The following is a 25213-nucleotide window of genomic DNA, read 5'->3' as shown; positions in this document are numbered from 1 at the left end:
CCTCCCTATTTGGTGCAGTCCAGCCTCCCTGCCCAGGGACTGTGTCTGCCCATGGTCAAAATGGGGCTCCCCACATCAGTTAACACGATGAAGGTGTTCCCTCGCATTCTCAGAGGCTAACCTTTAGTCAGGTAACCCTTTGCTTCTAGAGCCTGCCCAGTTGGTAACAATAACCTTCACAGAGATTTTGACCAATGCCGATGGGCTCTTGGGTCTAAGGGCTACGGCCCGAAGTTGATGAGGGCAGGTGGACAGTGGCCCAGGCCCTGTGACTCCCTAGAGGAGGTGTTCAAGGATGTGGTCTATGAATTGATTGGTTTGCATGTGAAATGCCAGCCTACAGGCGAGGCCTTTTCCGTGCCTCACCTTACTTATTTTGAGGAGGAGGGATGGGAGCACATGTGCGCCGTGTGTGTGTGTGTGTGTGTGTGTGTGTGTGCGCGTGTGCGTGTGTGAGTGTGCGTGCGTGTGTGTGTGTGTGTGTGTGTGTGTGTGGTGTGCATGTGCGTGTATGTGGTGTGTGTGTGTGCGCGTGTGTGTGTGTGTGTGCGTGCGTGTATGTGGTGTGTGTGTGTGGTGTGTGTGTGCGTGTGCGTGTGTGTGTGTGTGTGTGTGTGCGCGTGTGTGGTGTGTGTGTGGTGTGTGTGTGGTGTGTGTGTGTGTGTATGTGTGTGTAGGTTAGAGGGCAACTTATAGGAGTCAGTTTTCTCTACCACGTGGCTCTCAGGGATCAAACCTAGGTAGTCAGATCAGGCAGCAAGCTTTCTCACTCATTAAGCCATTTCCACGGCCCCGAGTCTCGCTCCTCACCTGTGATACTGAGGAACGGTTATCCTGCTCACGTAGTGAGGCTGAGTCTGGGAGAGTCCCATCCAATTCCACATGGGGGTCAGCTGACTATATCCCTCCCCTTTCTCTCCTCCAGGCAGCCCAGCTGAAAATGCCTCCCTCAAGTCAGGTGACCGGATCCTCTTCCTCAATGGACTGGACATGAGGTCAGCACCCCTGAGATGTCTTGTGGTCTTGGTGATGAGCCATCCACCGAGGCTTTTGCCTCTTAGGATACTAACAGTGGCCCTGATCCCCTTCTGACCTATGACCTATGACCTATGACCTATGCCTCCTGTGCCTATCCCTCTGCTACTGAAGGCTATCTTTTCCCTGTCGTACTGGGAACTGAGCGCAAGGTACTTGTATTAGGCAAACACTATCTCAGAGCTACGCCCTCAGTCCTTTATTTAAGATGGCGGGGGCGGGGGGATGGGGTGGGGGGGGAGCAGTGCCTCACTCTGTATCCCAGGCTAGCTTGGAACTCACTGTGCGACTCATACTCATGAGCTCATGAATGAACGCTGGGTTTGCAGGTGTGAACTACCATGCCTGGCTCCCAGACCTTTAAAAAAAGTTTTTTGTTTGTTTGTTGTTTGGCTGGGAGGTGGTGGCGCTACACCTTTAATCCCAGCACTCAGAGGCAGAGGCAGGTGGATCTCTGTGAGTTCGAGGCCAGCCTGGTCTACAGAGTGAGTTCCAGGGCAGCCACGGCTACACAGAGAACCCCTGTCTTGAAAAAACAAAAAACAAAAAACAAAAAAAACCCTTGTTTTGAAGCAAGGAGGTCTTGCTTAGTTGCCCAGGCAACTTGGACTTGCTATATAGTTCAGACTGGCTTTAAATTCTGCAAATCCTCTTGCTTCGGCTCCCCAAGTGTTGGCATTACAGCTGTGTGCCACCATGCTCACCCTACAGTGGGCATTCCACTTGAATCCATCCTTTGCTAGAACCTCTATTCCATTTTTCCAGTCAGAAAAATCTTACAACTACGTGTTGAGGACACAATAGAAAAAACTGACTATATCCTGCCCTGGAAGGGAGTCCTGCCTAGGGTGACATGAGGAATAGCTCCCTCTGTGTCCGGGAGTGCAATTCCCAAGGCATCTTCAGGCCAAGCTGCCCAAAGCCTGGGGCTTCTACCATAGGAGACCTTAACGTATTTGAAAGTTAGGGTTCTGACTAGTCCTTAATGCACTGTGCATTTGCTGGGTGGCCTCTACATGATGGACAGAGCTCACTTGTCAGGCCCCCCTGGGCCATCTCCTTTACAGGAACTGCTCCCACGACAAGGTGGTGTCCATGTTGCAGGGCAGTGGCGCAATGCCCACGCTGGTGGTAGAGGAAGGACCTGTCCCTTTCGCCAGCGGTGAGACTATCAAGCCATTGAGTCCCCTAGACTGTTTGGGTCGCTTCCCAGGGACGCCGCCAGAGGGTGCTATAGAGCCTAGCGCACCGCGTTCCTTGCTGTTCAGTGTATTGCATGCCCCAGTCAGAAGGCTGCTGACTTCAGCTGTCTGGGAAACTGCACCTACCCTGGTGACTCCGGGTCACCCGTACCTCCCCATGCCTGTTGTCCCCCCGCAGATTCAGATTCAATGGATTCCCCAACCCGGTCGTCAGCTCTCACCTCGCTGCAGTGGGTGGCGGACATCCTGCCTTCCAGTATCCGAGTCCAGGGGAGGACCTTCAGCCAGCAGCTGGACCACCTCCTCACTCCTCCCGAGCGCTATGGGGTCTGCCGAGCTCTCGAGAGCTTCTTCCAGCACAGGTGCCCTGGGAAGAGCGATGGTAGGGACTTGACCCCGTTTATGCCCCCCACCCACCCAAGTTCCACCTAATCGCTGGCAATCCTGGTCTCCCTGCAACTGCCTCCGCCACCTCCTTAGATTTCTGTTATCAATGGAGGAGCAATTGAGGTGCCCTAGGGGACAAACTTTTGAATGCATTCCTTTATTTACTTTTGAGACCCGGTCTTGCTATGTAGTAGCCGCTGGACTGTAACTCAGAGAGATCAGCCTGCCTCTGCCTCTGCCTCCTCAGCGCTAAAATTTAAAGGCCGTTGTTGCCAAAGCCAGCTAAATCTGGACTCTGATACTTTGGGCAAATACAGATGTTTCTGTGAATTGAGCAGGCAGAGACGGTTGATGGGACACCAAGAACTCTTGCATTTTTGCACTTGGGTCCTTGCAATCTCTTTAAGAAACAAAAACAGCCGGGCGGTGGTGGCGCACGCCTTTAATCCCAGCCCTCGGGAGGCAGAGGCAGGCGGATCGCTGTGAGTTCGAGGCCAGCCTGGTCTACAAAGTTAGTCCAGGACAGCTAAGACTACACAGAGAGACCCGGTCTCGAAAAACCAAACCAAACCAAACCAAACAAAAACAAAAAACAAAAAAACAAAAACAAACAAACAAACAAACAAACAAAAAACCATAACTACTGTTGCCACGGCTTTTGGCAAGCCCTCCTAGCCATCCATTTTGGTTTGCTTTAAAGGATCTTGTTACAATATAATTTATTTATTTTTAATTTTAAAAATTATGGCTGGGTAGTGGTGGTGGTGCACGCTTTTAATCCCAGCACTTGGGAGGAGGAGGCAGGCAGACCACTGTAACTTAGAGGCCAGCCTGGTCTGCAAAGTGAGTCCAGCCCAGCCAAGGCTACACAGAGAAACCCTGTCTCGAAAAACAAAAAAAACAACAAAAAAAAAGTTGTGTGTATGGGTATTATGTACCACATGTGTACAGTGCCAATGCAGGCCAGAAGAGGGCGCCAGATTTCCTGGCACTGGAGTTACAGGTGGTTGTGAGCTGCCATGTAGGTGCTGGGAACCGAACCTGGGTCCTTTGCAAGAGTAGCAAGAATGTTCTTAATCACTGAGCCATCTATATCTCTGGTCACAAGTCACTCGTTGAATTGCACAATTCAGTGGTCTGGGGGTTTGGGTATACTTGCAAATATATATCACCATCACCATGGTGAATTTTTGGAAAGTATCCCATGTAAGAGGGGTCCCAACAGCGTTCGGTGACATACTCCTTTGTCTCCATCCCATGGTCTTTCTTTTAAAAAAGACTTATTTATCAAGCCAGCCTGGCATGGTGGCACACGCCAGTAATCCCAGCACTCAGGAAGCAGAGACAGGCAAATCTCTGTGAGTTTGAGGCCAGGCTGGTCTACAAAGTGAGTCCAGGACAGCCAGGGCTACACAGAGAAATCCTGTCTCCAAAAACCACACACAGACGAACCTTACTTTTTTGTTCATTGCATATGGGGGATATGCATGCCACAGTGCCCTCAGGAGTCAGTGAGTTTGACAGCGAACACCTTTATCTGCTGAGCCACCTCACCAGACCCCACCAGGCCCTGGTTTTCTCTCTCTCTCTCTCTCTCTCTCTCTCTCTCTCTCTCTCTCTCTCTCTCACTTTTGGTTTTTCCGAGCTACCATGTCAGGTTTTTCCGTGGCTTGACAGTCAGAAAGGGAGGAAGGAAGAAAGGAAGGAAGGAAGAAAGAGGAAAAGAAAAAAAGTTTGTTTGGTTTTGTTTTTGGAGACAGGGTTTCTCTGTGTAACAGCCCTGGCTGTCCTGGACTGGCTTTGTAGACCAGGCTGGCCTCCAACTCAGAGATCCGCCTGCCTCTGCTTCCTGAGTGCTGGGATTTAAAGGTGTGTGCCACCACCACCCGGCAAGAAAAAGAAAGTTAAGTAACTTGAGAAAGGTCACTTAGTTGTTAAGGGGCAAAGTTGAGATTTGACTATAACATTTTTCTTGATGGTGGTGCTAGGAATCGAACCCAGAGCCTCAGGTATGTTAGGTAAGTGCTCTGCCAATGAGCTAACACCCCTAGCCCAGACAGGGATTTGAATCAGAGCAGACTGTCTCTGGGGACTGCTTTCCTGGCCTCTCTGCTCTGTCTTGCAAGGCTGGGGGGGGTCAAGGCATGAGTTGAGTCCTGGGGGCGGGCGGGGGGGTCCAGGACCCACCACCTCATCCACACCTCTGAGTGATGAGCTCCCCGCTCCTGCCCCCTCACTTGCAGGAACATCGACACTCTCATCGTCGACGTCTACCCTGTCCTGGACACACCGGCCAAGCAGGTGCTCTGGCAGTTCCTGTACCAGCTTCTGACCTATGAGGAGCAGGAGCTGTGCCAGGAGAAGATTGCATGCTTCCTGGGCTACAGTGCCATGACAGGTGAGCGGTGCCTGGGAGTGGCTGCCAGGCGCCACCCCCCTTCCCCCGCCGCGTGCCAACTGAGCCACCAGACACCTGTTCTCACCTCCCCGAGATCTGGCAGCCACTCTAGGCCTCTCACTCTCACATGTGCATTGCCTACATGTCGGGCACCCGATAAACACATACTCAACACACTGGGCCTTGGCTGGGAGGATTGCACCTTCCCAGTTCATTTGTTTTCTTCTTCTTCTTCTTCTTCTTCTTCTTCTTCTTCTTCTTCTTCTTCTTCTTCTTCTTCTTCCTCTTCCTCTTTCCCCTCCCCTTGCTCTTTCTCTGTGTTGGTTTTTTCGAGACAGGGTTTCTCTGTGTAGCCTTGGCTGTCCTAGAACTCACTCTATAGGCCAGGCTGGCCTCGAACTCAGAGATCCACCTGCCTCTGCCTCCCGAGTGCTGGGATTAAAGGTGTGCGCCACCACGCCTGGCTCCTCTCTTGCCTTAAACAAGGTCTCACACCACCAGGCTGACCTCAGACTCATGTGCAGCAGCCCAGTCTGGCCTTGAACTCCTGATCTTCCTACCACCACAGCCTGGTTTTCTTTTTATAGCCATGGGAATGGAACCCAGGGCCCTGCTCACGCTAAACAAGTGCTCTCCCACTGAGCTATAGCCCTGTCCTTGTTTCAAAAATTCTCAGGCAGGCGTGGTGGCTTAGGCTTGTAATCTCAAGCACTTGGGGGTGTCAGGAAGCGCCTAAGTTTGGGGCTAGCCTGAGACTCACTATGGAGACCATAGTAAGACCTTGTCTCAGAATCAAACCAAGGGGCTGCAGAAGGCCCAGTAGATAAAGCAGGACTAGAGTTTGGATTACCAGAACCCAGCTAAATGCCAGGTGGGTGAGGCAGCCCACCTAAAATACTAGGACTTGGTGGGTGGGGGACAGGAGACCCCTGAAGCCAAGTGGTTTGCTAGATTAGCAAAATGGACGGCAAACCCTGGATTCAGATGAGAGACCCTGCCTCAAAATATAAAGTAAAGAGCGATCTAAGATCACTCTCTGACCTTCACACACACACACACACAAACGCATGCACACACATGCGCACGCAAACATGCATACACAAATATACATGTGCAAACAATGTTTAATTCATGTGTCCTGTTCACTGTTTACAAATGCATCAGTACATGTTACCTGGATCATTGTCCTGTGATCAGATCATCCTGGCCGGTGAGCTCCAGTGCACAAGCTACGTGCAACCTTATTTTTCCACTGCCACCCACACTATGTCCCCCAAGTCCCTAAAAACCCTGCACCTTGGAGCTGGAGATAAGAGTTAGTGATTTAAGTACCTGTTGTCAAGTGTGAGGACTGACCAAAGTTCGAATCCCCAGAACCCGTGTAAGTATTGGATGACTATAGCGTCCTGTGACCTTGCCTGCTGTGGACACTCTGCAGCTGCTTCGGCAGCCCCTGCAGATCTGCTATTGCTGATCCTTCGTGCTTTTAATGTGCCTACTCCCAACGCAGCTCAGAGGACTAAGGACTTTTAGCATGAAGCTCAAGGTCCCCAGGATGGCACCATGTGCCCAGAACCTTTTCGGTTTGCCCTAACAAGCTCTGGGTATCAGTCAGCATCCTGGAATAAGCACAGGATGTTGGGACCCCAGGAGCATGGTATCCTAAGAAGATCCCTGTTTGGGAACAGCATCAGCTTCCCCTATGTTTTCCATCCTTCAGCTGCTTTTCTTGCTCTGAGTACCTGGTTTCTGGTCCCAGAACTTCTGCTTGAGCATTATCCTAAAGGCCTGGGGATGGATTAAATTTCAGTGTAGAGTGAGGGGCTGCTGTGTGGCTCAGTGGTGAGCTCCTGCCTAGAATCCCCCAGTGAGGGGCTGGGGTGTGGCTCAGTGGTAGAGTCCCTGCCTAGACTCCCCCAATGAGGGGCTGGGGTGTGGCTCAGTGGTAGAGCACCTGCCTAGAATCCCCCAGTGAGGGGCTGGGGGTGGCTCAGTGGTAGAGCACCTGCCTAGAATCCCCCAGTGAGGGGCTGGGGTGTGGCTCAGTGGTAGAGCCCCTGCCTAGAATCCCCCAGTGAGGGGCTGGGGTGTGGCTCAGTGGTAGAGCACCTGCCTAGAATCCCCCAGTGAGGGGCAAGGGTGTGGCTCAGTGGTAGAGCACCTGCCCAGCATGAGTAAGGTACTGGGTTTCATCTTCAGCACTGCCTAGGAAAAACTGTAGTGTTATCCTGGGGACAAGGCAAGAAGAGGCCCCAGGGCCCACAGGCAACATATTGGTGGTGATGACTTCTTCCCTCACTTCCCTTGCTTGTGGAGGCTGACGGAACAAGGGCCTCGTGTCAGACCTTGCCTGTCCCACCACAGAACCTGAATCCTCACTGGACATGGAGCCGGAGTCCACCCCAGAGCCCACTCCAGAGCCTCAACCACGGAGTTCCCTCAGGGCCTCGTCCATGTGCCGTCGCAGCCTGCGCTCCCAGGGCCTGGAGGCCAGCCTCAGCTGTGGTAAGGCCCCACTTGGAAAGCCTGGGGCTTCTTTCCTCTCCTGTAAAACAGACTTAGTGAAATGATAAGGGTATTAGCCAGGGTCCTCTAGAGGGGCAGACTCCCAAAGAGGATTTCTTAGATTGGCTTCCACGATACGTGCTGAGCAGTCCAACAATGGTGATCTGTATACTGGAAGGCTAGACACCCAGTAGCTGCTCAGTCCTTGAGCTGGAGGTAGTGGAAGTCCCAGTTTAGCGCTGAAGGCCGGGAGGATTCTATTCCAAAGAGCTGCTGGTCCAGTCTACATTGGGAGCCTGAAGAATCTGGGTTCTGACGGCCGCAGCGGATGCGGCAGCAGCAGAACAGATCCGCTTGCCAGCAAGGAGGGAAGGCAGGCAGGCAAAGCACTGCTTTAACATCATCTCTTCACACCTCAGCTGCTGCAGGAAGGTCCTGCCCACCCCGGGGGGGTAGATGACCCCCCTCCCTTCTCAGTTAATCCTTCCAGGCTGTCCATTCACAGACCCACCCAGAAAAGTGACTCCAGATCCGACTGGACTGACGGCCGGAGGACTCATCATCACACTGAGGAAATCAGGAGATTATGGATGCTGAGTGGGGGGCTGTACAGGTCTGGCTGAGCCATAGAGCTCAGCTCAAATAACGAGGTTTCTGTGGCGCCTTCTTGGCAGGTCCTGGTGACTGCCCTGAGATGCCACTGCCTCTGATCCCAGGCGAGCGTCAGGCTGGCGACGGCACATCCCTTCCAGAGACACCCAACCCCAAAATGGTGAGGCCTCTCTGCCTTCCAGATGTGGTCGATGAGTATGGGCCTGGATGGCCAGTGCATGGAGGAGACCCCTGACAGTAGTTTCCCAGTGGGCTCTGGGGTTCGATAGAGACCACAGGGGGGCAGTAGGAGAAGGTTGGACTCTTCTCCGTTACCCGCCCCTAGATGTCGGCCGTCTATGCAGAGCTTGAATCTCGACTGAACAGCAGCTTCAAAGGGAAGATAGGGACCGTGTCCAAATCCCGGGCCTCTCCACCAGTCCCCAGCCTGGTGGGCACAGCGGGTAAGGCCTCAGCCAACCTCTGGCACTGAGGGGGTACTGGCTTTGAACCTTCTTGCTGGCTGTCCCTACTTCCAGGCAGACCCCCTAGAAGGTGTGCAGCCTGAGTCACAGGGAAGCCTGGAGACCTCCCCCCTCCCCCACACATGCATGTGCAATGGGTTCCCAAGGTTGGCTCGTCCCAGACCCTCATCTGTCCCTTTGTGGTCTTCACCACCCCAGCTGGTGACCTGGAAAAGCAAAGTGTCCCCCAAGCAAGTGGTCAAGTTAGCACGTGGCTCTTAGTCACAATGTAAAGTACGTTCATTGCTGTGTGGAGGGCATAACTGGGGAAACAGTTTCTCTGCAGTCTAAGCAAGACTAGCTATGCCTGTACTATAGTCCTGTCCTCTCAGCTGCTCAGGAAGCTGAGACAGGAGAATCATAGTTCAAAGCCTGCCTGTCTGGGCTACAGAATGGCTGTAGGGCCAGCCTGGGCTACTTATCAAGAAAACTTTTTAAAAGGAGGGCTTGGGATATGGCAGCCTGTTTGCCTGGCATGCTTGAGGCCCTGGGTTCCATCCCCAGCACCATAGAAAAATGGGTGTGGTAAGGCCGGGCAGTGGTGGGCGCACGCCTTTAATCCCAGCACTTGGGAAGCAGAGGCAGGCGGATCTCTGTGAGTTCGAGGCCAGCCTGGTCTACAAAGGACAGCCAGGGCTCTGTTACACAAAGAGACTCTGTTTCAAAAAAAAAAAAACCTCAACAACAAAAAGGTGTGGCGGCGGAACACACCTGTGATGTAGCATTCAGGAGGCAGAAGCAGGAGGATTTAGAAGTTCAAAGTCATGAGACTCTGTTTCAAAAAACAATTTTTTCTTAATGTGTGTTGGGGGGAAAAGGGATATATATATATATATAAAACCAAACTGACAGACTATTGCCTGGGTGGGCAAAACCCTGGTTGCGGGGAGGGGGCAGATCCTCCCACCCTTTATGAACCTCCTGTGCATGTGAGGCTTGCCTGAAGCCTATGGAAATATCCCTCATGGGTTTTGGTGAGACATTTGGGGTAGGTTACCAGATGAGCTGGGGTGTGGCGTGAACCGAAGCCAAGAGATGCTTTCTGCTGCTTCAGCTGCTGTGGTCTCTGGTTACTGTCAGGGAAAGGCCTGGGAGGCTGTAGCCCAGAGATAGAGAGCATGCCTTAGCACAGACAGCTGACCCACTGCCCCGTCCCGTGCTGTGCACCTGCTGATAGGCTTCCTCTCCTTCCACCACCAATCAAGGGCCCAGGACCCTGTCTGGAGTCTCATGGCCCAGTGAGCGGCTCCTGCCATCCCCCTGCTATGATCCGCTGTGCTCTGGGGGTCTGGCCTCCCCCAGCAGCTCGGAGTCCCACCCCTACGCCAGCTTGGACAGCAGCAGGGCGCCCTCCCCACAGCCAGGCCTTGGATCCATCCACCCCGACAGCCCTCCAAGCCCAGACCCCATCCGGCCGCCCAGTCGCAGGAAGCTCTTCGCCTTCTCACGCCCCGTGCGGAGCCGAGACACGGATCGCTTCCTGGATGTGCTGAGCGAGCAGCTGGGCTCCCGGGTCACCATTGTGGATGACTTCCTGACACCTGAGAATGATTATGAGGAGGTGAGCAAGCGAGTGCCTGGGGCTGTTGTATATTTTGCCTCAGGTTACCCCATTCCCCACCCTAGAATACCTAACCACAGCCTCAGGCCAAACCCACCAATTCTGGACAGTTCCCAGGCTATCCCATCTTTCTCCTAAGGCCACCCCCATATACTTACTGTGTCTCAGGTCCACCTGTTCTTTGTCCCAATCTGTCCTCCGCGCACCGCAGGCTATCCCCGCTCACACCCTCCTCAGGCTATCACTGCCTATCCTGAGCTTAGCCTCTCTTGCTCTCCGCGGGCTTGCCCCTGTTTCACCCGCATGCGCCTGCTCCAGCGTGCGGGGCTCCGGCTTCAGTTCCCACACTCCTTTTCTCGCGAGCAGATGAGCTTCCATGATGACCAGGGCAGCTTTGTGACCAACGAGAGAAGCAGTGCCAGCGAATGTGTCAGCAGCAGCGAGGAGGGCAGCTCCCTGACTTACTCCTCCATCTCTGACCACATCCCCCCACCCCCGCTCAGCCCCCCGCCGCCACCACCCCTGCCTTTCCATGACCCCAAACCCAGCTCCCGCACCTCCGACGGTCCCCGAGGTCCCCCTCAGTCATTGACCAAGCCCCTCACCCAGATCAGCCATCCGGTCCCACCCCCTCCTCCACCCCCTTTACCCCCACCTGTGCCCTGCGCACCCCCCATGCTATCCCGGGGCGTGGGCCACCGCCGCAGCGAGACCAGCCACATGAGCGTCAAGCGCTTGCGCTGGGAACAAGTGGAGAACTCCGAAGGCACTATCTGGGGTCAGGTAGGTGACCTGGAGACCAGTGGCTCTCTCAACTGGGCGAGTGGTCTGAACAGTGACATTGAAAGCAAGCTCCTTCTTCCTGGCCACACACACCCCGGCTGCTCCTCCTTTTCCCTCACCTCTTCTTCTTTAGGCTTTCTTTTATTTATTTATTTATTTTTTTTTTTACATTTATTAAATTAGCGGAGGAGGCATGAGTGTGGAGGTCAAAGGGCATCATGTAGGAGTCAGTTCTCTTTCCACGACACACAAACTCCAGGGATTTGGCCCAGGTCATCAAACTGGTGAAAGCATCTTTAGCTGCTGGGCCATCTCACCTTTTCCTGGTCTCTTCTGACATCAACTAGAATATTCCTTGGTCCTCACTCTGAGCAGAGAAGTGACGAAGGTGTCCCCAAGCCAAAAAGCACAGTGGGGAGTTCTGAAAATACCACCCTACTCTCTTGCAAAACCCATCACTCTTGAGGCCAGACTGGTTCTCTTAGATTCTTTTATTTATTTATTTTTAAACTCATAGCAATCCTCCTGCCTCACACCCCCCATCCCGCCAAAGTGCTGGGATTATAGGGATGAGCCGCTACATCCAGCTCAACTTTTCCTTTAAATATGACCAGGTAAGGCAGGTATAGTGGCTCATACCTGTAGTCCCAGCACTTAGGAGGCTGAGGCAAGGGGCCTGCTCTGAGGCTAGCCTGGGCTACATAGCAAGATTCTCCTCTTCTCAGGGCCTGGGACTAGGGGTATAACTCAACAGTAGAGAGTTTGCTTCTGATGCTCAAGGCCCTGGGTTCCACTCTCAGGACAGAAATCAGGCAGCAAACTCCACGCCTGTAATCCCAACACGTGGGAGGCGGAGGCAGGAGGATCAGAAGTTCAAGGTCATCCTTGTCTATACAGTGAATTTGAGGCCAGCCTTGGCTACCTGTCTCAAAGAGAAGGGAAGCCTCTTATCTTGGGTTCCGGGAAACCATATTCCTACAGTCCTGAGATGAGTCCACAAGCTTGCTCCCCAGTGTCATACTCCTGGTCACCAAGGCTGAACACACCCGGCCACCCACCCTGCCAGGCAGCCTTGCCCAGCAGCCTTACTTTGAGCCCATTTCTCCACTTGTCTCTCTCCCTTTAGCATATTTCCCTCAGCAACTACCCCCATCCTCACCCCTTGTCCAAGTGCCTCATGGTCACCTCCTGCATAAACCATCCCAGCTCTTTGGTCCAGCTTCCAGCCCCTAGCCTATCACAGCTTCAGCTGCCCCAGCACCAGCTCCTCCTGCCTAAGGCAGTTCGGGATGAACCCATTTCCTGTGAAGGAAACCCTCAAGCAGGGTGTGATAGCACACACCAGTCACCCAGCACTCAGTAGGTTGAGGAGGGAGGATTATGAGTTCGAGGCCTGCCTGGGCTATATAGCAAGTCCTTAATATCAAAAAGTGGGTAGAAGAGTGCTGGGAGATTGCTCAGTGGGTAGTGCCAGCATCAGGACCTGAGTTCGGACCCCTGCATCCCTGCAAAAATCTGGACATGCTGGACATCAGCGACCCCAGTGCTGAGGACAGTGAAAACCGACAGATCCCTGAAGCTCACTGGAGAACTAACTTAGCCAATTGGTAGAGCTCTAGGTTTAGATGGACCAAAAGAGATACCTTAGTAAGAGCACTTACTGCGCAAGCATGAGGCCCTGAGTTCAAATCCCCAGCTCCCATGTTTTAAAAAGTAAAGGTGGAGCAGGACAGACCCCTGAAGCCTACCACTGGCCTCATGCACATGTGCAACACATTGCCACGCACGTGCGCATACACCAGACACACACAAAAGGAGGCTTTAAAACAGGGCAGACGGGGCTAGAGGTTAAGACCACTGACTGTTCTTCCAGAGGTCCTGAGTTCAATTCCCAGCAACCACATGGTGCCTCACAACCATCTATAATGTGATCTGATGCCCTCTTCTGGCCTGCAGGTGTACATGCAGACAGAACACTGCAGAGAATAATAAATAAATCTTAAAAAAAAAAAAAGGGCAGACCCCTCAGATCTCTCTTCAAGACCTCTTGGTTGTCAACAGCATCTTCTCCTGTTCCAGCCTCCTTCCTCAAGTATAGAGTTTCCAAGAATGACCGCCATCATGGATGGGGAGCCAGTCTCTTAGCTTAGAACGTGGACCATGCAGCATTTCTTTCCTTTCAAAAAATTATACGTGTGCTTGTGGATATGAGCACATACTCATGTTGCCCTTGGAGACCAGATGGGGGGCATCAGGTACGCTGGAGCTGGAATTACCAGCAGGTGTGAGCTGTCTGATGTGGGTGCTGGAAACCAAACTCAGGTCCTCTGCAAGAGCAGCAGGAATTCTTAACTGCTGAGCCATCTCTCCAGCCCTATTTGTAGCCTTCCTTTCTTCCTTTCCTCCTTCCTTCCTTTTTTTTTTTTTTTTTTGAGACAAGGTCACACTGTGTAGACCAGGCTGTCCTGGAACTCACAGGGAACCCCTGCCCCCTGAGTTCTGAGATTAAAAGCGTGCGTCACACATCCAGCTTCTATTTAGTGTTTTCTGAGCACTCCTCTTGGACCTCTTGGCCTCTGACGCTTTGGGAGAGCACCAGATGGCTCTCAGAAGACAAAGGCAGGCTAGCTGCCTAGGCTCTTCCTGCTCTGAACATTTCCCATGATCCCTTGCAGCTGGGGGAAGACTCTGACTATGATAAACTGAGTGACATGGTGAAGTACTTGGACCTGGAGCTCCACTTCGGCACCCAGAAGCCTTCAAGTGAGTGACCTGACGGCCCTGGGCCGTGCCAGCAAGCCACACTGTCGCCTGCTGCCTTCGGGACACACCCAGGGCCACACCAGCAAGCCACCCTGCCTGCTGCCTTCGGGACACACTCTAGCTCCCAGTCCCCAGAGAGTGGTCTCATTGCTATCCTGTCTCCAAACTCCGAAGCCCCTCTGCATGTGTGAATCCCTTGACAGATCCTGGGACAACTTCTGCTTCTTAATGAGGAGGCCCAAAGAGGCTAGGAGTTTGCACAAAGTCACAAAGCCAGGATAGAGCGAGCAGAAGGCATCTGCGTCTTCTCATCCTAAGTAATCAGTAGTCAGTTCTTATATGAAGCACAGACTCAGGAAGTTGTTGGTCCTTCCTTCTTCAGTCTGAAGGGTGCGAGGGGTGGGGGTAGTGGGTTGGGGGGGAGGGCTTAAGGGGGGACAGCAGTGTGGGGTCAGACCAGCCGTGTGCTAAATGCCTTAGGCTGGGGGGGAGGGGTCCACGTCTGAAAGGCTTAGGAATGAGGGGGAGTTTGGATGCCTGGATCTGATGTAGTTAAGGTGATGCATGCCGCATGCCGGGAAGAGGGCCCTTGACCTCCGGTTGTGGCCACACCTCTCTCCCTTGGCCCTGCCACGGCAGCCTTAGTCCAGCCTCCCATTCCGTATTAAACCGTACAGTTTCCCTTCCAGAGCCAGTGCCCGGCCCCGAGCCCTTCAGGAAGAAGGAAGTGGTGGAGATCTTGTCTCACAAGAAGGCCTACAATACCTGTGAGAAGCCTTTGGGACCCCGCCCTCAGGGCCACAAAAGCTAAGACCCGCAAAGGGGTGGGAAATCAAAATTAAGATGTGGGGCCAGGGACCTGTCACCCTACTAGATGAAGGCAGGTTCTCAGGGAGGCAAGACCCCCCACACATGCCGCCCCTGCAACCTGGATTCAGTGTCAATGCACCCTCTATTGGCCACGCCTACCACTATGGGTTCCTTGGCTCCGGCCCCGCCTTCAATTACATTATCGATTACATTATCCCTCCCTAGTTCCTCTCCCCGCTCACAGGTTCCACCCATCTTCCAGGTATCTGTTTTTTGGGGTCCCGCCCCTCACCTGTCAGTCTCTAAGACCCCCTAGTCTCCAGCTACTCCCGTGCTACGTCTTTCTATGCTAGGCACTTCCCTCAGGCCCCGCCTCCCGTGCCGTTGCTGCACTCTACCCCTTCCCTGAGGCCCCACCCCTTCATTTGGCCCCGCCCTCTTCCCGGGCCCCGCCCCCGTCTCACCTTGGTGCTCCGCCCCACAGCCATCCTCCTAGCTCACCTGAAGCTGACCCCTGGTGAGCTGCGGCAGGTGCTCATGAGCATGGAGCCCCGGCGCCTGGAGCCCGCGCATCTGGCGCAGCTGCTGCTCTTCGCTCCAGATGCCGATGAGGAGCAGCGCTACCAGGCTTTCCGTGAGGCTCCGGGCCGCCTCAGTGAGCCAGACCAGTTCGTCCTGCAGGTGCTAAGACCAGCCCCCACAAGGGTTCCTTCGCCCCGGCTCCCTCTGCAGTCAGAAGTTGGCTTCTGTCCCTTGAGGACTGGCCCCTGGCCTCTGAGTCCCAGTTTAAATCCTTTGATCGCCTGTTCCCATCCGAGGCCAAGGCACACGGGATGAGAGTGCCCCTTTAGGGTTGTGCTAAGTGTTCCTAAGGGGGTACCCAGCTGGGCTGGGCGGAAGGTCCTGGCTGAGGATCAGTGAATCCTAACCCCTGACTTTCCGGCAGATGCTGTCGGTTCCCGAATACAAGACCCGCCTGCGCAGTCTACACTTCCAGGCCACCTTACAGGAAAAGACAGAAGAGATACGAGGCAGCCTCGAGTGCCTGCGCCAGGCGTCCCTGGAGCTCAAAAACAGCCGGAAACTCGCCAAGATCCTGGAGGTCAGACCGCTTCTTCATCCCTACAGATGGGGTTAGGGTGGGGTGAGCGCCTGGACCCCGACCACCCCATCTTTTCTTCCCACAGTTTGTGTTGGCCATGGGTAACTATCTCAACGATGGACAGCCCAAGACGAACAAGACCACCGGCTTCAAGATCAACTTCCTGACGGAGGTAGAGATCCCAGCAGTCACTTGCTCTAACTGCCAGGCTTGGAGATCAAGGCATACTCCTGTAATCCCAGCATTTAGAAGGTTGAGGCAGGAGGATCCGGAGTTCTAGCACGGGCTAAATAAGATGCTGGCTCATATAACAAAAAATGTTCTATCAGGGAAGAAGAAAACATCATAGCCACGAAGCTTCTCCCCGACCCAGGGGAAGAACTTCGTGGGCCCATAGGCCCAGATGTGACTCAGCAAAGGGTAGGAATATGAACGGTCCCTTTTTTTTTTTTTTTAAGCCTAGCTCTAGGATCTGGAAAAGTGGAGTAGGGAGGGAAGTTGGAAAGAGTATCAAAGGCTCAGAATTCTGGGAATACAGGAAAAAAAAAAACTGGTGTTATGTGACCGGAAGTCTAGTGGGCGGGGGTGGGGGGGACGACACTTCAAGGTGCATCTGTGCTGGGAATCCCTTGCAGCTCAACTCCACCAAGACAGTGGATGGGAAGTCCACCTTTCTCCACATCCTTGCCAAATCGCTAAGCCAGCACTTCCCTGAGCTCCTGGGCTTTGCTCAGGACCTGCCCACTGTGCCCCTGGCTGCCAAAGGTAGGGCTGGGTAAATGGGTGAGGGAGGCAGGGGCGTGCTGCCCTGAGCCTGGCAGTGCAGCCCCCGTAAGACTTTGCTCCTTTCTTTACATGTGCAGTGAACCAACGAGCCCTGATTGGTGACCTGGCCGACCTCCATGGCACTGTCAGTGAGATTCAGGTGGCCTGTCAGAGCATGTCCCCCTCCAGTGAGGACAGGTTTGCTGTGGTCATGGCTGTATCCTCTAATCAACCTGTCCCCAGCATGAGGCTGGGCTCCGGGATGGCGTGGCCTCTTGCAGAAATTCCAGGCAGACGTTAGTGTGTGCCCAGGGGTCCTGGGAGGGGGTCCATCCTGCGTTATTTAGAGGCCAGGTGCCTATGCAAAGGTGAGGTATAGGTCTTCTCTAGCTGAGGGTGGAGGTCTTTTCTGCATGGGTGACACTGAGAATTGAACCCAGGGCCTCAGGGATATGGGCATCTGTTCAACTATTGAGCCCTGCTGCCAGCCCATGGCTAGAGGAGTCCCAACAAGTATGCCACTGGCAAGCCATGTCCCCAGCCCCTCACTGGGGGATTCTAGGCAGGTGCTCTACCACTGAGCCACACCCCAGCCCCTCACTGGGGGATTCTAGGCAGGTGCTCTACCACTGAGCCACACCCCAGCCCCTCACTGGGGGATTCTAGGCAGGGGCTCTACCACTGAGCCACACCCCTAGCCCCTCACTGGGGGATTCTAGGCAGGGGCTCTACCACTGAGCCACACCCCAGCCCCTCACTGGGGGATTCTAGGCAGGGGCTCTACCACTGAGCCACACCCCAGCCCCTCACTGAGGATTCTAAGCTGAGGCTTTATCACTGAGCCACATCTACAGCACTCTTTTTGCTATTTACCTGCTTTATTATTTTTTTTCCATGCTGAAATTGTACTCAGGACGGTGGACATTCTAGGCAAGAGTTCCACCACTGAGCTGTGTGCCATTTTCCTCCCCATCTCATTATTCTTTTGAGACAGAGTCTCTCTAGGCTGCCCGGGCTGACCTCAGACTCACTCTATAGCCCAAGCAAGCCTTGAACTTCCATGTTCTCTGGTCTTGTCCTCCCGAGAGTCTGGGACCGCAGATCCCCGCTGCCAGCCCCTACCCATGGTCCCCAAAGTCACTGATGTGATGACAGCTATCTATCTTAAAGAATGGTGGGGCCCAGATTTAAATCATAAGAGACAGGAGAAGTGCGGCCAGCGAGGCGAGTGAGGCGCTGGGGACGTTGAATCCAGAGCCTTCTCATGCTGAATAATTGCTCTCCCACTGGAATGCACACTTTGAATCAGGGCCACCGAGACCTTCCCAAGACTTACAGTGTGTCAGATCCTGTCTTAAGTCTTGGAGGACCATAGAGGGAACAAGAGGACAGAAGCAATGAGCATTCGAACTGTTTCGGTTAATAACAAAAGCTATTGGGGGCGCAGGGGGGAAAGGGAGGTAATTAAGAAAAAAGATAGAGCTGGGCAGTGGTGGCGCACACCCTTAATCCCAGCACTCGGGAGGCAGAGGCAGGCGGATCGCTGTGAGTTCGAGGCCAGCCTGGTCTACAGAGTGAGTTTTGGGACAGCCAGGGGTACACAAAGAAACCCTTTCTCAAAAGAAAAAGAAAAGGAAAAAAAAGACAAGAGAGTGGAAAAAAGAGATCTCTAAAAACCAGAAAGAGAGGCAGGGGGGAGGGGGAGCCTGCTGTCATATTACACACATGTACTAAGAAGTAGAGAGGTAGACAGATCAGGAATTCAAAGTCATCCTCAGATTTTTAGCTGGTTCCCCAGCCAGCCTGGGTTACAAGAAATCCTGTCTCAAAGAAACACGTAAAGCGAAGTGTCAGACAGACAGGGCTGGTCCAAGCGAGTGGTCTGGGAAGTGGGCAGAAGCGGGGCTCAGACCTGGAATCCCAGCACTCAGCCTGCTGAGGTAGAAGGAGCCAGAGCTCATGGTCAACCTGGATTGCATAAAGAGAAGTTACTGTCTAAACCAAAACAAACCAATAACAACAACAAAGCAAACATCAACCAAGGAAGAACAAGCATCAAGAAAGTACTAAGCAGAATCCAAAGAGGATAGCGCCCCCTTGTGGAGAGAGCGAGGGCAGTCAGAGGCTGTACAGAACGTAAATTAATTAGGCACGAAGTCAAGGGCTGGTGGCCTGGGACCCGTGACAGGGGTGAGTGTGGAAAGGGTTGGCTTGAGGGTTAGGGCACACCAAAGAAGATTGCAACAGCAGACAAGGAGTGTAGCAGCTAAGGCTACCTGGGGTCACAGTCCAGCCAAAGAGGGTAGAGCACCAAGGGGCTGTTTCCTTAACCAAGGTCCTGTAGTCCTTTCTGGAAACAGCGCAGCCAGCTCTGCGAGCATTGGACGGGCTACAGCGGGAGGCCATGGAAGAGCTAGGAAAGGCACTAGCCTTCTTCGGAGAGGACTCCAAGGCCACTACCTCAGAGGCCTTCTTTGGCATCTTTTCAGAATTCATGAGCAAATTTGAGGTGAGCCAAGGTGAAGGCTGGAGGGGCCCCTGAAGGGAGGTGGGGCCAGGAGAGCATGCGGCTGGGAAAGGGTACCAGTGAGTGGCATTTTCCCTGTCTCTGGTGGGGTGGAGCCTCAGCCCCAGCCCCAGCCCCAGCCATCCGCAAAGAACGGACAGGAAGGGTGTCAGCCATGCTGGGACCACTGACCACTCCCTCCCCCATCTCCAGAGAGCTCTCAGCGACCTGCAGGCGGGGGATGGCCCACGCAGCTCCGGGATGGTTTCACCCCTGGCCTGGTGATAGCTGCCACCGAACATCTTCTGCAGTCTGAGCACGGAGACCAAGGCTGGAGGCTGCACCCCTGAGGGATGTCGCAAAGCCCAGGGTACTTGATCCTGTCTCTTGGCTGCAGGAAGGGGCTTGGGTGAGGTGGGGGCCGCAGCCACGTGTCTCCAGCTACCTCAGCTGCTGAGCTCCGCCTGGCCCTCGTTTACCCATCCTCCTTGGTTCCTGCCCCGCCCCCGCCCCGCCCCCCCGCGGCCCCCGCCCCCCCTCCGCCCCCGCAGACAGCCTGCCAGGCTTCCCGTGGCCACACACCCCACCTCGATGCTCACTATGGTGAAATAAAATGCTGCTGTGTGTCAGGGGATGCCCCACCTGAGGGTACATTGCGAAGTGGCTGCTGGCTTGGAGCAGTTGCCTGTGCCTTGGTGGGAGCATGCTTTCGGGGATGCACAGAGCTACTTTCTGAGTCGGCTGGAGCGGGCTCCAGACCAGAGATACACACTCTGGGATGAAATCCACTAAGCCAGCACCAGACAGCTTGCAAGATCCAGGCCGGCCACTGGAGGACCGAGGGCAGGCAAGATGAACACTGTGAGGCAGGGGTTATAGAGGCCACAATTGGCTCTGTGGCAGCAGGGGACAGGAGAGAAAACAGAGTGGAATATTGAGAAGGACTGCAGGGGAAAGAGACACTGTTATCAGACCACTGGATCTAGGTTTTGTTTTCTTTTATGAATTTATTTTATTTTATTTTTGAGAGACAGGGTCCCATGTAGCTCAGGCTGGCCTCAAATTCACTATGTCAAGGATAACCTTGAACTTCTGAGCTTCCTGCCTCTACCTCCCAAGTGTCGGATTATAGGCATGTGCCACCATGCTCCAAATTCTGTGCGTGTGTGTGTGTGTGTGTGTGTGTGTGTGTGTGTGTGTGTGTGTCTCACTCTCTTTTTCTGTCTCGTAAGTTTCACTATATAATAGATAGGGCTTTCAATTCACAATGTAGCCCAGGCTGGCCTCCAACTCAACATTATACTTTTGTCCAGGCCGCCCCAGTGCTGGCATTATGGTACCAAGGGCCTTGAACATACTAAGTAAGCACTCTGGTACTGAGATACACCCCCAGATCTCTCTCTCTCTTTTTGAGACACATCTTAGTAGCTCAGGCTGACCTTGAACTTGTCTGTAATCTAGGTAGGCTTGAACTTTTTTTTTTTTTTTTGGTTTGGTTTTTTTGGAGACAGGGTTTCTCTGTGTAGCCTTGGCTGTCCTGAACTCACTTTGTAGACCAGGCTGACCTCGAACTCATGAAGATCCGCCTACCTCTGCCTCCCGAGTGCTGGGATTGTAGTGCGCCACCATGCCTGGCCAGGCCTTGAACTTTTAAGTCCTCTTCTACCTTAGCCTGCCCAATAGCTGGAATGGCAGGCCCGCACCTCCTGGCTCAGGCAAAATTGAGAGATCTTGGTTTCTAAATATGTGTGAAGTGGGATGGGAGGAGTGTACACAGAACACGTGGAGGGCAGCAGATAGCTTACCTGAGTTGCCGCTCTCCCCCTACCAGGTGGGTCCTGGATATGGAAATTAGGTCATCAGGCTTGACAACGAGGGTCCTTACCCGCTGAGCCATCTTGGTGGCCCTGAGCACTGAGAGGTTATAGTCACAGAGGCTCAGAGTCCAGGTGGAGCCGTTGGGAGATGGATGGGAATCTTGAAGGTTAGGGGGGGGGAAATAAAAAGACATGTGGAACGGCTAGATAGGGACAGAGATGATGTTCAGTGGAACAGGTTGTGTGAGCAGATGTCACAATCTGGGGCAGATAGGATCCCCAAGGCAGCAGGGTGTAAGCCTGGGGATCCCTAAGGCAGCAGGGTGTAAGCCTGGGGATCCCTAAGGCAGCAGGGTGTAAGTCGAGGATGTGATGCCTTGGGGCCTGCGTGGGGGATGAACAGAACTTTCATTGTTTGTGTTCGGTGCCCTGAGCTCAACAAGATGCGATAGGTACACCCGCTGCCTTTTTGTTTCTCTTTGGGTCTTCTCTCTCCTAAATATATATGCACAGGTGTGTGTGTCACAGTGTGGAAGTCAGGGGATGCCTTTTGCACTTGGGCGCAAGTGCCTTTACCTGGGGAGATAGCCATCTTGCTGGCTGTTTTTACGTTTTTAAATTAAACCTATTTTATATTGCTGGCATTCAAACCCCAGGCCCTGTGCATGCTAAGTAAGTATTCTACCACCATGCTACCCCCCCCCCATCCCTTGTTGCTGGGGTTTTTTTTTTTCTTTATTGAGACAACGTCTCGTGTACCCTAGGCTGTCCTCGAACTCTGAATCTTCTTGCCTCTACCTCCCAGTTTCTGGGATTATAACCATCTACCACAAAGCCCAGTGTTGTTGACTTTTAATTTATATCATTATTTTATGAAGACAGGGTGTCTGTAGCTCAGGCTAGCCTCAGACTTGTGGCAGCCTCCTGCCCCAGCCTCCTGCATGTTGGAATTTTAAAGTATGAACTACCAATGCCAGCCCTTCACTTGATTTTTTCTCCAGGAAAAGTATGAACGGGCTTTCAATCTGTATCTTGAATTTCTCTCTCTCTCTCTCTCTCTCTCTCTCTCTCTCTCTCTCTCTCTCAATCTCAAGATTTATTTATTTATTATGTATACAGATTTCATTATAGATGGTTGTGAGCCAACATGTGGTTGCTGGGAATTGAACTCATGACCTTTGGAAGAGCAGTCAGTGCTCTTACCCTCTGAGCCATGTCTCCAGCCCCTCTCTCTCTCTTTTTAAATCTTGGATTTTAAGCAATTAATTATATGTGTATGAGTGCATCCGTGGGTGGACTTTTCCACATGAATGTTGTGTCCTCAGAGGCCAGAAGAAGGAATTAAATGTCCTGGAACAGGAGGAAGAGATGGGTGTAAAGTGAGCATTCATAATTCTGAACTATCTCTTCAGCCCCTCGGATTTTTTTTTCTTCCACTAAAATCAAATAATCAATGCTGTTGATCTGTTGATGGACAGAACTTGGAACTCTTTATTTCCCTTCTCCTCTTCCTCCTCCTTTTTCTCCTCCTCCTCCTTCTTCTTCGAGACAGGGTTTCTCTGTGTAGCCTTGGCTGTCCTGCACTTACTTTGTAGACCAGGCTGGCCTCGAACTCACAGCGATCCGCCTGCCTCTGCCTCCCGAGTGCTGGGATTAAAGGCGTGCACTACAACTGTACTGCCTCTCCTCCTCCTTCTCCTCCTCTTCTTCTTCTTCTATTAAGATTTATTTATTATATATACAGTACTCTGCCCGCATACCAGAAGAGGGCACCAGATTGCATTATAGATGGTTGTGAGCCACCATGTGGTTGCTGGGAATTGAACTCAGGACCTCTGGAAGAACAGACAGTGCTCTTAACTTCTGAGCCATCTCTCCAGCCTCCTCTCCTTTTTTTTTTTTTTTTTTTTCCTTTTCTTGTTTCTTTTCCTTTCTTTTAGATAGAGTCTTATGTAGACTGGGTGGCTCCCAGACTCTATGTAGAAGATGACCTTGATGCGATCCTCCTGCCTCCACCTCCGTGGGGCTGGGATTACAGGCGTGCACCACTACAAAGGGTTTATACAGTGCTGGGCGTGAGAGCCAGGGCTTTACACATGCTAGGAAACATTCTACTGAGCCAAATCCCAGCCCACATTTGGTGGTATTTCAGAGTCTTCTAGAGTCCTTGTCTTTTTTTTTTTTTTTTTTTTTTTTGGTTTTTCGAGACAGGGTTTCTGTAGCCTTGGCTGTCCTAGATTCACTTTGTAGACCAGGCTGGCCTTGAACTCACAGCGATCCGCCTGCCTCTGCCTCCTGAGTGCTGGGATTAAAGGCGTGCGCCACCATCGCCCGGCCAGAGTCCTTGTCTTGAGTGTATGTTCTTTCCTTATTCCTTTCTTATGCCCACCCATCCCATGAAAACATCTCAACCAAGATGCACATGTGAAGGAGGAACCTGGCTAGGCAGCATACACGTTTTCCTAGTGGCACAACTTGTGCACAGTACATGCTACCTGTGTCCCTAAGCATGGGTGTCACACAACCCTCGTTGGCAGGGGGAGAGGGGGCAGCAGTTGGAGAGGGCTTTGGTTTTTCAGAACACTGGCTGCTCTTCCAGAGGACTTAGATTCAGTTCCCAGCACTCATGGTAGCTCACAACCAATTATTAATTCCAGTTCCAGGCTATCTGACTCCCTCTTGTGGCCTCCAGAGGCACTGAACACTGGTTGGTGCATAGACATACATACAGGTAAAATACCCATACACATAAACATATATACTGCGAGACTGGAGAGACGGTCCAGCTTAGAACCACCTCTTTGTTCCTTTTGTAGAGGACTGGGTTTTGAATTTCACCACGTGGTGGCTCTCACAAACTCCGGGTTGGTTGTGTTTGTTTGTTTGTTTGTTTGGCGGATCTTCTGATACCATTTCCTGACCTCCACGGACGCCATACATGCATATACGTTCATGCAGGTAAAACATTCATACATATAAAATTAAATAAATAAACCTGAATTTAAAAGGTTTGATCCATGTTGTAGGCCAGGAGAGATGGCTCAGTGGGTAAAGATGTTGGCCACTAAACCTGATGATTTACGTTTGATCTGCAGGATGTCCATGGGACAGAAAGCAAGGACAAATTGTCCTCTGACCTATTCACACGTACACACAGGCAAAAATGCACAAATATATAAAGTATAATACATTTTTTTTTAAATGTGGTGGCGCACGCCTTTAATCCCAGCACTCGGGAGGCAGAGGCAGGCGGATCTCTGTGAGTTCGAGTGAGTTCCAGGAAAGCCAAGCCTACACACAGAGAAGCCCTGTCTTGAAAAACAAAAATAAAATCTATGATAGATCTGGAATTAGAACTCACAGTTTATACCAGGCGTGGTAGTGCACGCCTTTAATCCCAGCACTCAGAGGGCAGAGGCAGGTGGATCTCTGAGTTCGAGGCCAGCCTAGTCTACAAAGTGAATTTGAGGATAGCCAAGGCTACATAGAGAAACTCTGTCTTGAAAAATCAAAAAACAAAAAACAGAACAATAAAATAGAATTCATAAGACATTTTAAATAAATCAACCAATTGAAGGTAATTAAGCCTTTAATAATAGCACTTAAGAAACAGGCAGGCAGATCTCTGAGTTCGAGGCCAGCCTGGTCGATAGAGTGAGTTCCAAGACAGCCAAGGCTACACAGAGAAATCCTGTCTCAAAAGAAAGAATAGGAAGAGGAGGAGGAGAAGAAGAAAAGGAAGAAGAAGAGGAGGAAGAGGAAGAAGAAGAGGAGGAGGAAGGAGAAGATGAAAGTAGTAGTAGTAGTAGTAGTCAGGTTTACTCAAAAGGGTGAAGCAGGGGGCCAGAAAATGTGAGGCCCGCTGGAGTAACTCATTGAGACTGTCCCTGAAATAAAAACTAAACAGGAAGAAGAGGCAGGCGATGTAGTTAGTGGCAGAGTGCTTCCCTAGAATGCATCAGGCACCAACGTTCAATCTCCAATTTCCAGAACTGCAAAAACATAAAGATACATAATAAAATTAAATCTCTGTGACACCCACAGATTATAGACTCCACCAGGCAAGATCCCCAGTTAGAACTCCGTAGCATTTTCCTGACCTTAGAAGCATGTGGCTCTTGCCCAAAGATCCAGCCTTTAGGTGGCAGTTTGATAAGCCAAGCACTTGCTAGGGTTCCTCCTAAAAAACGCCTTGTAGCTGCTATCATTTCACTACAGCAGTGCAGTGTAACAAATTGACCTTGACCTAATTTTTTTTTCCCCCTACGTTACTGGGGATTGAGCCCAAGGTGCTGGACATGGCAGGCAGGTGCTCCGCTGCTGAGTCCCGCCCCACAGCCCCTCACTAAAGGATTCTGTTTGGAAAAAAAAAATTTTTTTTTTACATTTATTTATTTATTAGGTAGCATCCACTACGGAGGCAAGCAGAGGCCAGAGGGCACCCTCAGGAAGTCAGCTCTTTTA

The 25213-nt window shown here is 52.3% G+C and overlaps 1 protein-coding gene across 3 annotated transcripts in view; it reads left to right on the top strand.

Annotated features, from left to right (window-relative positions):
* The window catches only part of GRID2IP (Grid2 interacting protein), a gene marked incomplete at its 5' end in the record, with an annotated part of 37914 nt that extends 17820 nt beyond the window's left edge, over window positions 1-20094 (top strand). For 2 of the 3 annotated variants that reach the window (XM_084763898.1, XM_084763897.1), the window contains 18 exons: window positions 926-995; window positions 2103-2197; window positions 2416-2599; window positions 4868-5022; window positions 7387-7527; window positions 8202-8299; window positions 8465-8582; window positions 9848-10203; window positions 10570-10986; window positions 13662-13749; window positions 14439-14516; window positions 15044-15240; window positions 15506-15661; window positions 15747-15833; window positions 16297-16426; window positions 16525-16643; window positions 18771-18935; window positions 19146-20092. In XM_084763898.1, the coding sequence (XP_084620024.1) occupies window positions 926-995; window positions 2103-2197; window positions 2416-2599; window positions 4868-5022; window positions 7387-7527; window positions 8202-8299; window positions 8465-8582; window positions 9848-10203; window positions 10570-10986; window positions 13662-13749; window positions 14439-14516; window positions 15044-15240; window positions 15506-15661; window positions 15747-15833; window positions 16297-16426; window positions 16525-16643; window positions 18771-18935; window positions 19146-19217 (2726 nt within the window). In that variant the 3' untranslated portion in view covers window positions 19218-20092. Of the gene's footprint in view, window positions 1-925; window positions 996-2102; window positions 2198-2415; window positions 2600-4867; window positions 5023-7386; window positions 7528-8201; window positions 8300-8464; window positions 8583-9847; window positions 10204-10569; window positions 10987-13661; window positions 13750-14438; window positions 14517-15043; window positions 15241-15505; window positions 15662-15746; window positions 15834-16296; window positions 16427-16524; window positions 16644-18770; window positions 18936-19145 lie in introns of all 3 variants that reach the window. The other variant, XM_084763899.1, reaches the window with a different exon arrangement.
* Between the last annotated feature and the right edge of the window lie 5119 nt (window positions 20095-25213).

The sequence above is a fragment of the Acomys minous genome (assembly GCF_964271855.1).
Source record: "Acomys minous genome assembly, chromosome: 16".
In the NCBI taxonomy this organism is placed as follows: domain Eukaryota; kingdom Metazoa; phylum Chordata; class Mammalia; order Rodentia; family Muridae; genus Acomys; species Acomys minous.
This window is presented reverse-complemented; position numbering and strand designations above follow the sequence as displayed.